This window comes from Dendroctonus ponderosae, unplaced genomic scaffold (assembly GCF_020466585.1).
Source record: "Dendroctonus ponderosae isolate FM_Combo_2020 unplaced genomic scaffold, Dpon_F_20191213v2 Dpon_F_20191213_9, whole genome shotgun sequence".
Classification (NCBI taxonomy): domain Eukaryota; kingdom Metazoa; phylum Arthropoda; class Insecta; order Coleoptera; family Curculionidae; genus Dendroctonus; species Dendroctonus ponderosae.
In genome coordinates, this window is record NW_026019116.1 from 3826527 (window position 1) to 3838905 (window position 12379).

Consider the following 12379-nt stretch of genomic DNA (forward strand, 5'->3'; position numbering starts at 1 on the left):
AAACTCTTTCTTCAGCTTCCAACTTTTATTCACCTCGGTATAACTTTAAATGCGGAACAGGAACAAACTAACTTCAAAATTACCGTCAACTTCACCTCCTCCGCCTCCGCCAACATCGCCTCACAAACGATAAAAATAACAAACGGAAAACTCGCTCTTCCAACTCGCAAATGGGGCTCCCATTTACTGAAATACCATCAATTTCGATCCCCCATTCCAAACGTGAGTACCCCAGGCCATTTCCGTTACAATATTTATGCCCTTTTATTTGCGAAAAATGCTTTAATAAGATTAGAGGGTATTGATGCAAGAAGTGGAAATAAAGTTTACCTACCTGCTTTGTGGTGATTGGTCGTCAATTTTCCCTTGGGAATTGTACCAACCAATGGATTTGGGCCAAGGAGGTACCGATACTGAAGCAAAAGAAACAATATTCGCAAAAAACTCCCCCGTTTTTCGACATCCCCACTTACTTTGACAGGATAGTGTTAGGGGATCGCCAATTTTGATTTCTTCGTTTTTCAAGTCTCGTATAAAAGTCGGCGGAGGCCCAGTAGGGATCGGACTGAAACCAAACACCAACTCTCAGCCTGAAACTCTAAAAGTTTCCTGGGGGTCGTACCTTCCAGAAATCCTCGATTTTTCTTCTCCGGAATGTTCCACTATGTGTAATCTAGAGCTGGATGTGGCGGTTCCCATGCAATTGACCGCTTCACATAGATACGTTCCTAAGGAAGTCGGGTCTTCATTTGGGTCGACGGTCAAAGCAAACACATCGCCTGGACGAATCTCTTTTCCATCTTTGAACCTGCACAACAAAATTTCTTGTTATAAAAGAACTGACCAGCACTGTATAAAACAAACCATCTTAATAATGGAGTCGGGACTCCGACCACTTTACATTCCAGAGCGACTGTGCCCTGGTCGGTCAGGATAGCTTTCAGCTCTTCGATAAATTCGGGAGCTTTGTAAGTTTTGGGAACTGCAACAGCAAAAAAGTTGAAAGCTGAAGCACGTTTGCTTATCAGAATTTACCAAGAACATTGAGATGGCATCCGGAATTGGCCAAACCGACAACGTTCTCCGCCTGGCAAAGCCATCGTCCGGAGTCTTCAGTCGTAACCGGTGCGACATCAATGCAGTGAAAACTGCCCTCGTTTACAAACCGGTATCTTTCGCCTTCTGTCACTGGCTGCTCGTTTTTCAGCCATTTTATCTGAAAAACACCATAAAATAACAACAAAACATTCACAAGCCCACAAATAAAAGAAGCTTTTGTCACGGCTTATTTAAAGCTTAACCATGTGTTGTGTAGATGTTTTTTAAATGGCAGAAAACTCTGCCAAATTGTCTTGCATAAGTTGTGTCGCTGATTCAGCGATATCCGGTGCTCTAAACTAAAACTAATTTTATATATTGTTGTTCAATTGCTTTAAGAGCAATTGGAAGTGTCAGCTAATAGATATTGCAATTGAAGTACCTAAGCAAATAGCCAAGACGCGGTGTAGAAGTTGAAACTCACTTCATCCAAATGAGGATTTTAACAGATTCTGTCTAAGAGTTGGTTCAACAATGTAGGACAACATTTCAAGAACAGCCAAAGACACACAACGACAATTTGTTTCTCAAACTATTGTCTCAAACGATAAGTGATTCGTACCGTAACATCGGAGCTGCTTCGGATCTCTACCAAAAACCGCGTCCTCGTGCCAACCTTGACTGAAAGATCGTGCAGCCGCCTCAGAAACGCCGGAGGTTCATCCTCAATGTCTGAGCTGCTTCCTTGGCTCACTCTGAGCTCCAAATCGCGTGAAGCACTGCCAGTAGGCGACGTAGCCGTTACTCTGCAACAAAAGTAACTGTAAACTGTAGCTGATGGGTTTTGATGGGGTTTACCTGTATATTCCGGCATCTGTTTTCTGTACACTATCCAGAGCCAACTGAATAGTGTTGCCGCTAATGTGGAGTCGTCGACGACGATCAGGAGCAATAGGGGCTCCATCCTTTGACCTGGAACAAGTAGCTCAATTTAATTGGCTGAATGAATTAATGTTCGGTGCAACTTTTTCCCAAACTTCCTCATTATGGAAATCGAAAGTCGCTTCTAGACCCATTGCATGCCTAATTTTTCCTACATCTATTTTAAATCGGGCCAAATAGTTTTAAAATTAGACGTTATTAACTAGTATGTTAAACTGGATCTAATTTTCGACAAACACGATATTGGTTTAATTTTAACTTTGTATTAGCCAGGCTGGTGCATCGAATCGCAGATGGTTTTCGCGCTTTAAGTCTGAAAATATGCGTGATATTTTGAGACTGGAATTGTGCCGTTCAAACTCGGTCTGATCTTGGAAGTGCTGCCAAACAACCAAATGTTGACACAAATAAATTAATGTTATTACCTACTCACCCTTGTGATGCATTTTCGCAACAAGCGAAATGCCGCCCTTTGCTGGACGAGCACTTGCAGCAGCTGCTTACTTTTTGACCCATCACTGTCCACTACTACGATAACATATCATAACGGTCGATTTTCCGATAGGAGACAAAGTCCAACTTTTCATTCTTAAAAGCTTCAGCTAGATCTAACAATAAGTGTCTAACGTCATCTATTTTCGCTGATGAACTAGTTTTCAAGTGCAGAAAGTCAAGGTTTTCTTAATTGGGATTTGGGCCAAAACTACTGCGAAACATGATCAATGATAGGTTCCTGTTGGAAAACTTATCTTCCAAAAATTTTATTTTTTCAGATATGTAGTTTTAAAGCTCTTAATAATTTGTCTCCTTATCAACAATTGTCCTTATCAGAAATTTTTAATTACTTCTAGTTCCTCAAAATTGTTTCGGCCTCTCACCCAGCAAAAGATGAGCTTTCGGCGCTTTTTAAATATTCATTTGCTCAAAAAGTGACAAGTTTTGGCCTAACCCAAGTCCAGACTGTTTTTCATGCATCTATTCCTTACAAAATTGAATCTGGACAATTTTTGAGCAAATGGAGCAAAAGTGCTGGGAGATTTATACAAAATTCAATTAACCCTTCGGAACAGCTCATTGTGCAAGAACAACTGTGTCCAGTTATTTTGTAATATTTTAGGGCCTAAACTCACTCAACTCAAAGTATGGAAACAAACTACATTTTGCAAACTTCAGTATCTACTTCCGGATTTTACAAATCTTGCCACAAATGGATCAAAGATATGAACAAACTAATTTTTAGAGCATTTCAAAACGCAACAAAAAAGTCCCGATTTTACTTTTAGCGTACTTTAGCTTCAATTAGAGTCGCAAATGCGAATGGGTTTAGTACACGTGTTCTGTTGCATTTGCTGATGTACACACTATTTTATAATTTTTACTAGGGGCCTCCGAACGGGTTTTGTATTGAATAATTTGAAGAAAAAAGTACAACGCCTGCTCGCATGCAACACAAGAATTATTTTTGGAATTCTCATTCATTTCTGAGCGAAATTAATCTGTTCATTTTATTTAGACGCACTCATGGTTTTGGCCTAAAAAAAGAACAATTTTCTCCAGCCTGCATCTCGAAAGTCAGGACGTTTACGCCATACGTAAAGTATTTTTTTAAAGTTGGTGCAACAATCGCTCCCTTTAAATATTAGTATGTCGTTAAATTCAAGAGATCCCTAATTAAATGTTTCAAGTACTTAAACTTGAATCACAACCAATTGAAGCATCAGTTGATAACTTGAAACTTCGATCGGCCAACAAGCTTTTTACAACAATTACCCGATTCAACAGTCTAAAAATTTGCAAATTATCTGCAACGCAAAACATCGAACCATAACACTTAGAAAACGAACAAGTTTACTGTTGAAATAGAGCAAACTCAACCTAATAATAGACACTGAAGAATGCAATAAATTCAAGAGTAAGTTTGAATTGTTTATTATAATGTTGAAGGTGTTAGCGTTGTGCACATTACTTTCAAAACTTTACTGCTTCGTACTTGAAACAGGTACAAACTTGACCTTTCCATAACTTATCCAAAAACGTGGGTTAAAACGCTCAAAGATAATAGAGCAAGTGCAATCAATCAATGGAGAAACGTAATACTCCATGAAAGTTCGGAACTGAATCCGAATTTTATGGAAGTAAAATTTGTCTAAAAGTTTAATGGTACAGAGAGCGACAAGAACACTTTGCTTTTACATCTTTACAACCTATGCGGACCCAAATCTTCAAAAATCCAAAAATTGCCAATCGTTTGATTTTTTTTTACTTTAAAAAGAGTGTCCAAATTGTTGATATCATGGCACAATCTATTGCAAAATTAATTCGTATTTACATTATTTCATAACCTGCCTTCCTTCGTTGGATTGTAAATCAAAAACGAGCCTAAAATTGGTCAATTAATTATTTTGAACATTTTGAAAAGTGAGAAAAAGTCATATGTATTTTCGAAAATTCCTGACCTACATTGAAATAGCAGCAGAGGCAAACTGCCATCGGTATCCAGGTGATGAATGAGCGTTGAACCATAAACTATTTGAAGAAAAAGTTAAAAATGTAATGGGAATTCAGAATTTTTCTTTGCAAAGTTTTGTTTATTTAAGTTTAACCGGTCAAAAGTGCGAAACTACATCGAACAATTAGTTCAGGCGTTAAAAATTGATCACACAATGCGCTCTACGTTGTCGACGTTTAGTACGCACTTTATCAAAACTTACAAAATGCCAAAATAATTTTTTGTAGAAACTACTGTTGATAAAATCTTTCTAGAAACAAGTGTGGCACTACAGACAGCATTTATGTCCAGAGGCGAAGAAGAGAATCTGATGTTTATAATCACTTCATTGCACGCTTAATTAAGCGGAATAAAACTCAAAGTGCAAACTTCTAAATAAGAAAAATCCCAAGGTTTGAAAAATAAATTAACGTATTTAAAATGTCCTTAAAGTTAAGAGGTAACAGAGCTGAGCACTTGTTGACTGAGTTAGACGGCATAATGAGAAAAAATCACGTGCAGAGATCGTCACAAGACGTCCAGAAATGTTTGATATATTTGTTAAATAATCCAATTGAAAACGATGACTTTCACTAACAGAATATGCACATCCGAAAAATCATTAATAAGCATTCAAACTCTAATTAATTACACTTGGACACATACGCAACAAAAGAGGGAATTATGACACTGGTGTTACACGCACTTTTCTGCAAAAAAAATGTAAAGTGGTAAGTTGGCGCACGTCGATGCCGCTTTCCGACGACTGACCAACTTTTGAAAATAGCCAAAGCTCATTACGAGCGTCGCGGCGCTTTCATTTGGACGCCTCAGATAGGATCGCGACTAAAATAACCTTTGGTTCTTCACTTCCGGGACTTTCTCCAGTTTCCCATCAAAATGGATTCGCATACACAAAACGATTAAATCAAATACGGAAAAAATCATAAAAACTAAATAGGGACTTTAACATTCCTTTGAATTGATTATTTGCTTCATCTTCAGTTTTTTAAACATATTTTTCCTTGATTCAACATGAAGCAACTGATGTTGTCCAATTATTATTTATTCCCAAAAAGGTGCCTTGTTCGTATGGCACATAGATACGCATCAGAACAGAACTTTATTTACCAAAAATATATTGGAAAATATATGATTTTGGACATTATAACGCAATTGTTATTATATTCTTTTCTTTCCTGGGTTTCAGTCAAAGTGTGAAATAAAAATTTGTGTATCGTTTATTTCATAACGTTTCGGCGAGACAACAGAGCCATCATCAGATTTAAAATTCATGCAAACTTCAAAGACCAATTTACAATTAAATTTATTTATTTATTATAAAGTTAGGTCTTTGGTGTCTTGAAAACAACAGCGTCAAGACAGCAAAGACCTAAAAGATTGTCATGTTTACATCCTCAAAAATCTTCTTCTTTTGAGGATTTTTACTGGAGGATTACTACTGGAATAAAAACGAAGACATATTTCACCATAAGAAGAGAAACCTAATTTAGAACAGGAATGCGCCTCTTACCCGGTGCTAAGACCATTTTTAACGCTTAATAAAGGGTTGCCTTTACCCCCACACATAGGGGTGAAGACGGACACCCTTTATCTAAAAAAATTGGGCGATACTGAAAAGTGCATTTGATTTATTATGGAATTTGAAAAAGAAGACACGAAAGACTTTAAATTATTTCTTTTTTAAATTTTCTTTTCAAAATTATACTGTTTATGAAGAAAAAAACCCGAACGTTACAAACCATGGCCACAAAGTGTTCATCATTAATAGTTTCTTCTTGTCGGACGTTTTATACAGGGTTATCCATTTTATGCTTAGGAAAGTAATGTAAAAAACCCACAAAATATTCAGATGGAGACGAAAATTTTAACTCAATGTAAAGATTAAACCTTGCCCTATACCTGAAGAACAATATCATTTAAATGTCCTCTACGGGACCTCCTACAGGCCTCAATCCTTTTGAGGTAATTTTGAATGACTTTTCGGCACATTACCGGTATATCTCAGTTATAACTTCACGGATATTGGCTTTCAGTTGCTAAAAAGTTTGAGGATTGTTGTCGTAAACACGATCTTTCGCACAGGCAAACAAAAAGAAATCTAACGGTGTTAAGTCGCAGGATCTTGCGGGCCAAGGTTGGACTTAAATAATCTCAAAATACAAAAAATTTAGTTTATTTCTTAAAGATTTTTAGCTTTTCCAAGCGCCACGTCCAACCAGTTGAACTAATAAAAACAATCAATAAAATCATGGACTATAAATGGCGGCGATATAAAACTATCTATCGGATTTAAAAACCTCATAAAATGCGGTTTAATTTCCCCGAGCATATTTACGTCGAAATTTCTAGCTGAATCAATGAATATGTGTGGAGCGGAGAAATTGTTGTCATCGAGCCAAAAACAGTTTGAGCAACACAAAACAGTTTCAAAAATAAAACAAAACAAGCGAGCAGAACCTCCGTCAGTGGATTCGGTGAGGCGATATTTTGGAAACCACCGCGAAATTACATTAGGCCTGATCCAAAATTGACAATAATAAAGTTTATGGCACACAAACAGGTGTTTTTACACTGAAAAAATCTACAGGAGAAAGAATAACTCTCCAGCTCAGACTCATGGTCATTGAAATTCGAAGAGACGAGATGTGAAAACAACGATTGGTGCTTGGACTTTTTGGTCAACAAGAAAATACATTTTTGGATCTTACCAAGATATTTCGGTGTTTCGTCCGAGATCGTATAAATCGGCTTTGAGGACTGCGTTTGCATTTTCTGGAAATGTTACACACTGTGATCCTTCATCTCGAAACCTGGGAGGCAACAAGTCGGGGTTCGGTGCACCTGAAAAACATCACGCATTGAGATAACATTGTAAGAAATAGTAAAAAGTGACATTCAGGCATGGAAATAAGAAAGTATTTGACTCAGAACTACTCTGAGGAACTCAGAAAAAAATTATGTATTGACTGAAGAATCAGACGAAATATCGGTTGAAAAGTTTTTCGGGCTTATAAGCCGTGAACTACCGGAGTTGCTTCCCAACGTTTCATTCGCATATGCGGGGAACATTACTCAGTTTGTCAGTATTTCACAGTAAAACGTTACAAAAAAACGCTTTGTTCTGTTTTCAGACGTTTTGTTTAGAAACATTGACCTAAAAGTGAAGAAACCGGAATTTAAATAATCCAAATTATTCACAGCGACAAAAGTGACGAGTTTTCCGAATAAYTGATTATAAACTTTCACTTGTTCTGTTCGAAGAAATATTTTTGAGAAAAAATCCAGAAAAAATTATTAGGGTTTTGTCCAAAATTCGAAGCTGCAAAAGGACCCAGAAGAAATTTACAAAACTGTTCAGGAGCCRAGTGTTCCAATAAAAAGTATTTTATAATTTTCACAGAAACTACCTGAAGATTGTCAGTATTTTAAGCAAAACTACAAATAATACTTKTTTGCGTAGAAAAAATTGCWTAATAGAAACTTTGCTAAAACTGGAATGACCYGAAATTTTTAAGAAACTTGRAAAATCTTCAAAGCGATGAGGGTAGCGMATTTTCCSAATAATTTTTTTGGRAACTTTTGCTCTCTGGCCGTTTTTGCAAGATAATCTTAATTACTTTYGGAAAAAAAWTKAAAAATTATTTGKTTTTTGTGYCAAATTCGAAGCTRAAAAGGGTTTTTTAAAGTTTACATCGTCATGCAAACCGATGAATGAGGCGAATTTTCTAGCAAAATGTATTTTGTCATTTTTGGCTGCAAGAACCTTGTCAGAAAAAAAGAAAATCATCAGAAAATAGTGTTCTTTTGCGTTTTTGGCTAAAAACTTGAAAAAATTTTAAAAATCTTCATATCAATGAGGGCGGCGAATTTTCCAAATTACTTTTTGTAAACTTTACTTTTACTATTATTACTTTCGGTAAAAAACTGAATAAAATTATTTGGTTTTTGTGCCAAATTCGATGCTGAAAAGGGTTTTTTAAAGTTTCCTGAAAACCGAGGAATAAGACGAATTTTCTAGTAAAACAAATTTTGTCATTTTTGGCTGCAAAGACCCCATTATTGTCAGAAAATAAGAAAATTATCTGAAACTTTGTGATCGGTTTTTGCGTAAACCTTAACAGTTTTCGGGGAAAAACAGGATACATTTATTTTCGTTTTTGTCCCGAATTGAGATCCGAAAAATCCCTTAAACCAAATCCGAAAAATCTTGTAAACTTTCGCGTAAAATACATCCAGATCGTCAGTATTTTTAAGTAAAACTTTTCAAAATAGAGCGTTTTTCAGTTTAAAATTCAAAAAAGGGTTACTGCACCGGTGCGTTGGGTTGGCGCCCCAAGCCATTTGCGCAKMACTTTTTTAAATCRATAGAAATGTAGAGAAAAATATTGCAAATTAAAAAAAYTAAAACTRAAAAGAGYGTGTCACCAACAAGARGCTGGTACTTGGTCTAAAAACGTWAAAAAGTGAGGATAATCATGAAGGAAAGCGATTTAAAATGAAAACAAGCTCTAATTTTCTCMATTGAGAAGCACCAAACACCGAAGTAAAATAWTAAAAATTTGGATACGTTTYCTGTATTGTACAGACTTTTTTATASGAAAAAACACACWTTTGGTRTAAKACTTTAATGCAACTATGGTGACATTTTYAGTAAAACYACCTGTATTTTATATTGKAGCAACGAGTACTTTACTAAAAAAATCTATTATGTGATATTGCACCTAYTTGCAGATGCAGTATGTGGAAATATTCGTTTTATAAGAAACAAATCAAATTATTTGTTAAGGCAATTACAATTATTGCAACTGAAACTTGTACAAACTTGCCTTCTATGTGGCTTTAGGTGAACGGTACCGTGCAATATAAAAAAGTTCAGATTTTTTAAATGATCATATTTAGTGGGAGTGCGTATTACGCTATCTGCAAAATCAAAACAATTACGTTTCAAATAAGCAACCATTAAGCTTCTTAAATATTCCTGATCCGGCACTGAGTTTCGGATATTTCGTATATCAAACGACTACAAAGCTATGAAGGTGGAAGATTAAAGCATATTACGCTACAAGTTTAAAAGAGCTTTTGCGACTAAAAACAGCTCTGATAATTTGGAACTGAAGCAGAAGCTAGACGAACAGACTGTCTGATGCCGTTCAGTAATATTTCGCATTAGATAAATAGGGAAAAGAATTAATAAAGTTATTATTAAAAGATCAACAAGTTATCTAATCTGTTCGAACGCATTATCTTGCGTTCTGACTTAATTGCACTAATTGCTTCCTAACGTATCCCGAACTAATTCAACAGCAATCTGAATACATTTGGTGCTTATTTTTCAAATAAGAACTTTTTGCCCAAGGCATGCCAGTAATACAAGGGTTTCAAAAAAAATGCAAAAACGTTCAAGGTTGATTCTTTGTCGCAACTGAATTAGGAACATGTAGCGAGCAAAAGTTGCAAAGAAAAAATAAATAATTATTTTTTTCAAAGATAGTATTAGAGTTTTTCAAAAGTCAAAAGTAGCATTTCCACAAAAGTTTATTCTTGCCAGATTTGCCATCCGATGTTTCCTTAGATTCCTTACAATTGAAAATAAAAACGGAAACACTGGACGGTTTCATGAGATGAAGAGTTTTATAAAATTTGTTATAATGCAGATGGATTATGGAGCCAGCAAACACGCTTTCATGGAAAGTTATTTTTAACCCATATATTAATTTCAACTTTCGTAAATTCAATTTTTCAGTAAATTTCGTATTTCCGATTGCTTTCAGAGCGTATTATGTTTAAGAAAATCTCAGATTTTCCTTTCTCTCCTACTTAGATTTGTAATGGGAAATGAAAAATACTTGAGTCACATAAGGAAGTAACAATTCTCCAATATTGAGCCAAATCTCGATTAAATTGATCAACTAAATTGCCTTATTGATGTCGGATAAAATGCTTTACATAATATCATCGTACGTCTGTATTTTCAATAATTAGTGGAAAGTAGTAGATAGTAGTAGAGTAAATTGGGACCCAGATTGCACATTTTCAAACAACGTTTTTCCTAAATTTTGAGTGAAACGTTTGGAATCTATTGAATCTGCTGCGTTAGCTTTTTTTTTTTTTTTTTTTTGTGAGCTCCTCTATAATTTACAATCTATCTAACGATAATGAGTAAATATTATGGTAAATAATAATAACAGTTAAGCTATATATTACACTAATTGACATGCACAAGATGTTGCCCATCAGCAACACTTTCTAAGTTTTCGGTAGGTATCCCTACATTGTCCTGGAGCATGGAGCTGCGTTAGCTTAAGCTTAATAAATTAAGACCCAAATCTTAACACCCTCAAGAAGGTACTTTGATATAGATAGTTGGGGCGCAGATGTTTTGTAATAGAAAAAATCGATTTAAAATGTTTCCATTTCCAGCAAGTGTGGAAAAAAGGGAACGAAGAAACAAAAATATTTTATCTGAAGCTCTGGACAAAGCTTGGAAGCCCTTGTAGAATACTAAAAAGTTAGAGGTCACAGTCAGTAACAAAGTACTTTGTTACTTGTTTTATTAACTGTTCAAAATATGTTCCTATATATTTGTGTTGCGTATCTAATGTAACTGATAGCTGAATCATATGCGTTTTAATAGATCTGTTTGCCTTGAATTAAACTTCAAAATCCACTATAAATTAAAGATTATTGCAAAATATTTGATGAAACCTATTTTAACAGAGAAATCTATTTCTGTTATTTTACAGCCGGAAGTCTGATGATTGGAAAATCTGAGCCTAAAAAATAACGGTTTGCATGTCCGAGGGTTTTTCCGTTCGACTAATTGTTCTAATTGTTTTTAGCTCATAGAGGGTCCTAATTCTTGGGCACAATATACTAAACGAACAACCCTCCTACTGCCGCAATATTTGTAAACAGCAGTGTGTCAGAATCTGTTAATAGATCTTACAAACGCGCCCAGCATTTATTTTTGTTTACAGCTGTAAAAACGCCCAGAATAGGGGGGTTTTCTCCATTCGCGTTCGAGAATGTGCCCTGCAAAGCCCTTATTACCTACCTCTAACAAACTTGATCATTCTACTACGGGGTTACAAAGTACAACTCTTTGTACGGCAGAAAAAAATTTAGAAAGCGAAACTGATGTTTCTGCACGTTCACTAACGGTAGTCAAGTTTATCGGGGGGCGCTAAAAAATCGGGGAAAACATCGCGATTATGAGGAATTCGAAATTAGTTAAAAATAACTTTAAAACGTCGGCGAGGTGTCGAGACGCGTTACTGGAGCACCGGGATGCTGCGACCGGGTAGAATCTAAATGCGTGACCGATGTACGTCACTTTCTACAGGATGAAGCAGTGATTAATGCAAGTGGGATTAAAATTTAAAAAAGTTTTGCTTTCGAACCTATCTGTAGCATACCAATTGAAAGCAAAAGCGCCTCACCCGCAGCAGTAGCAAATTGCTAACTTTAGAGCTTATAGAGAATACCTTGAAAGGGAATTGGCCATGAATTGCTTGCCAATTGTGGCCTCTAAAGTCCAATTGTCACGAGAAGGAGATGAGTGCTTAAATCACAAATAATCCACAATAAAGACGTCATAATCAATATAGATAAGTAGGTATCTTTCTAAAGAAAGAAAAATTGAAAAGCCCTTACATGCAGGTTCGACGGAATTCAATTATGAACTGGATGATCTGCATCTGCTCCAGAAGATAGCGAGTAATCAATTATCAATTGGACTGCATTATGGTTTTCGTGAGATAATACATAAAGGAACTTTTGCTCTACTTGGCCAATTTCTTTGGAATTTTTTGAAGTGATAACTTTTTATGGGAGGGTGAACCGATTTTTCTCGGTCACGGCGGCTCCCACTCCGGCCTCTTCGCGCCT

At 35.9% G+C, this 12379-nt stretch overlaps 1 protein-coding gene across 1 annotated transcript in view; it reads right to left on the bottom strand.

Moving 5' to 3' along the window:
• Positions 1–11754, bottom strand: part of LOC109535867 (titin) — a 113278-nt gene extending 101524 nt beyond the window's left edge. Inside the window, exons 1-9 of the mRNA XM_048669879.1 lie at positions 11547–11754; positions 7201–7333; positions 1897–2010; positions 1661–1844; positions 1036–1216; positions 865–982; positions 623–808; positions 474–565; positions 335–413 (exon numbers count right to left, since the gene is read on the bottom strand). Of these exons, the coding sequence (XP_048525836.1) occupies positions 335–413; positions 474–565; positions 623–808; positions 865–982; positions 1036–1216; positions 1661–1844; positions 1897–2010; positions 7201–7333; positions 11547–11565 (1106 nt within the window). The 5' untranslated portion in view covers positions 11566–11754. The remainder of the gene's footprint in view (positions 1–334; positions 414–473; positions 566–622; positions 809–864; positions 983–1035; positions 1217–1660; positions 1845–1896; positions 2011–7200; positions 7334–11546) is intronic.
• Positions 11755–12379: the final 625 nt, after the last annotated feature.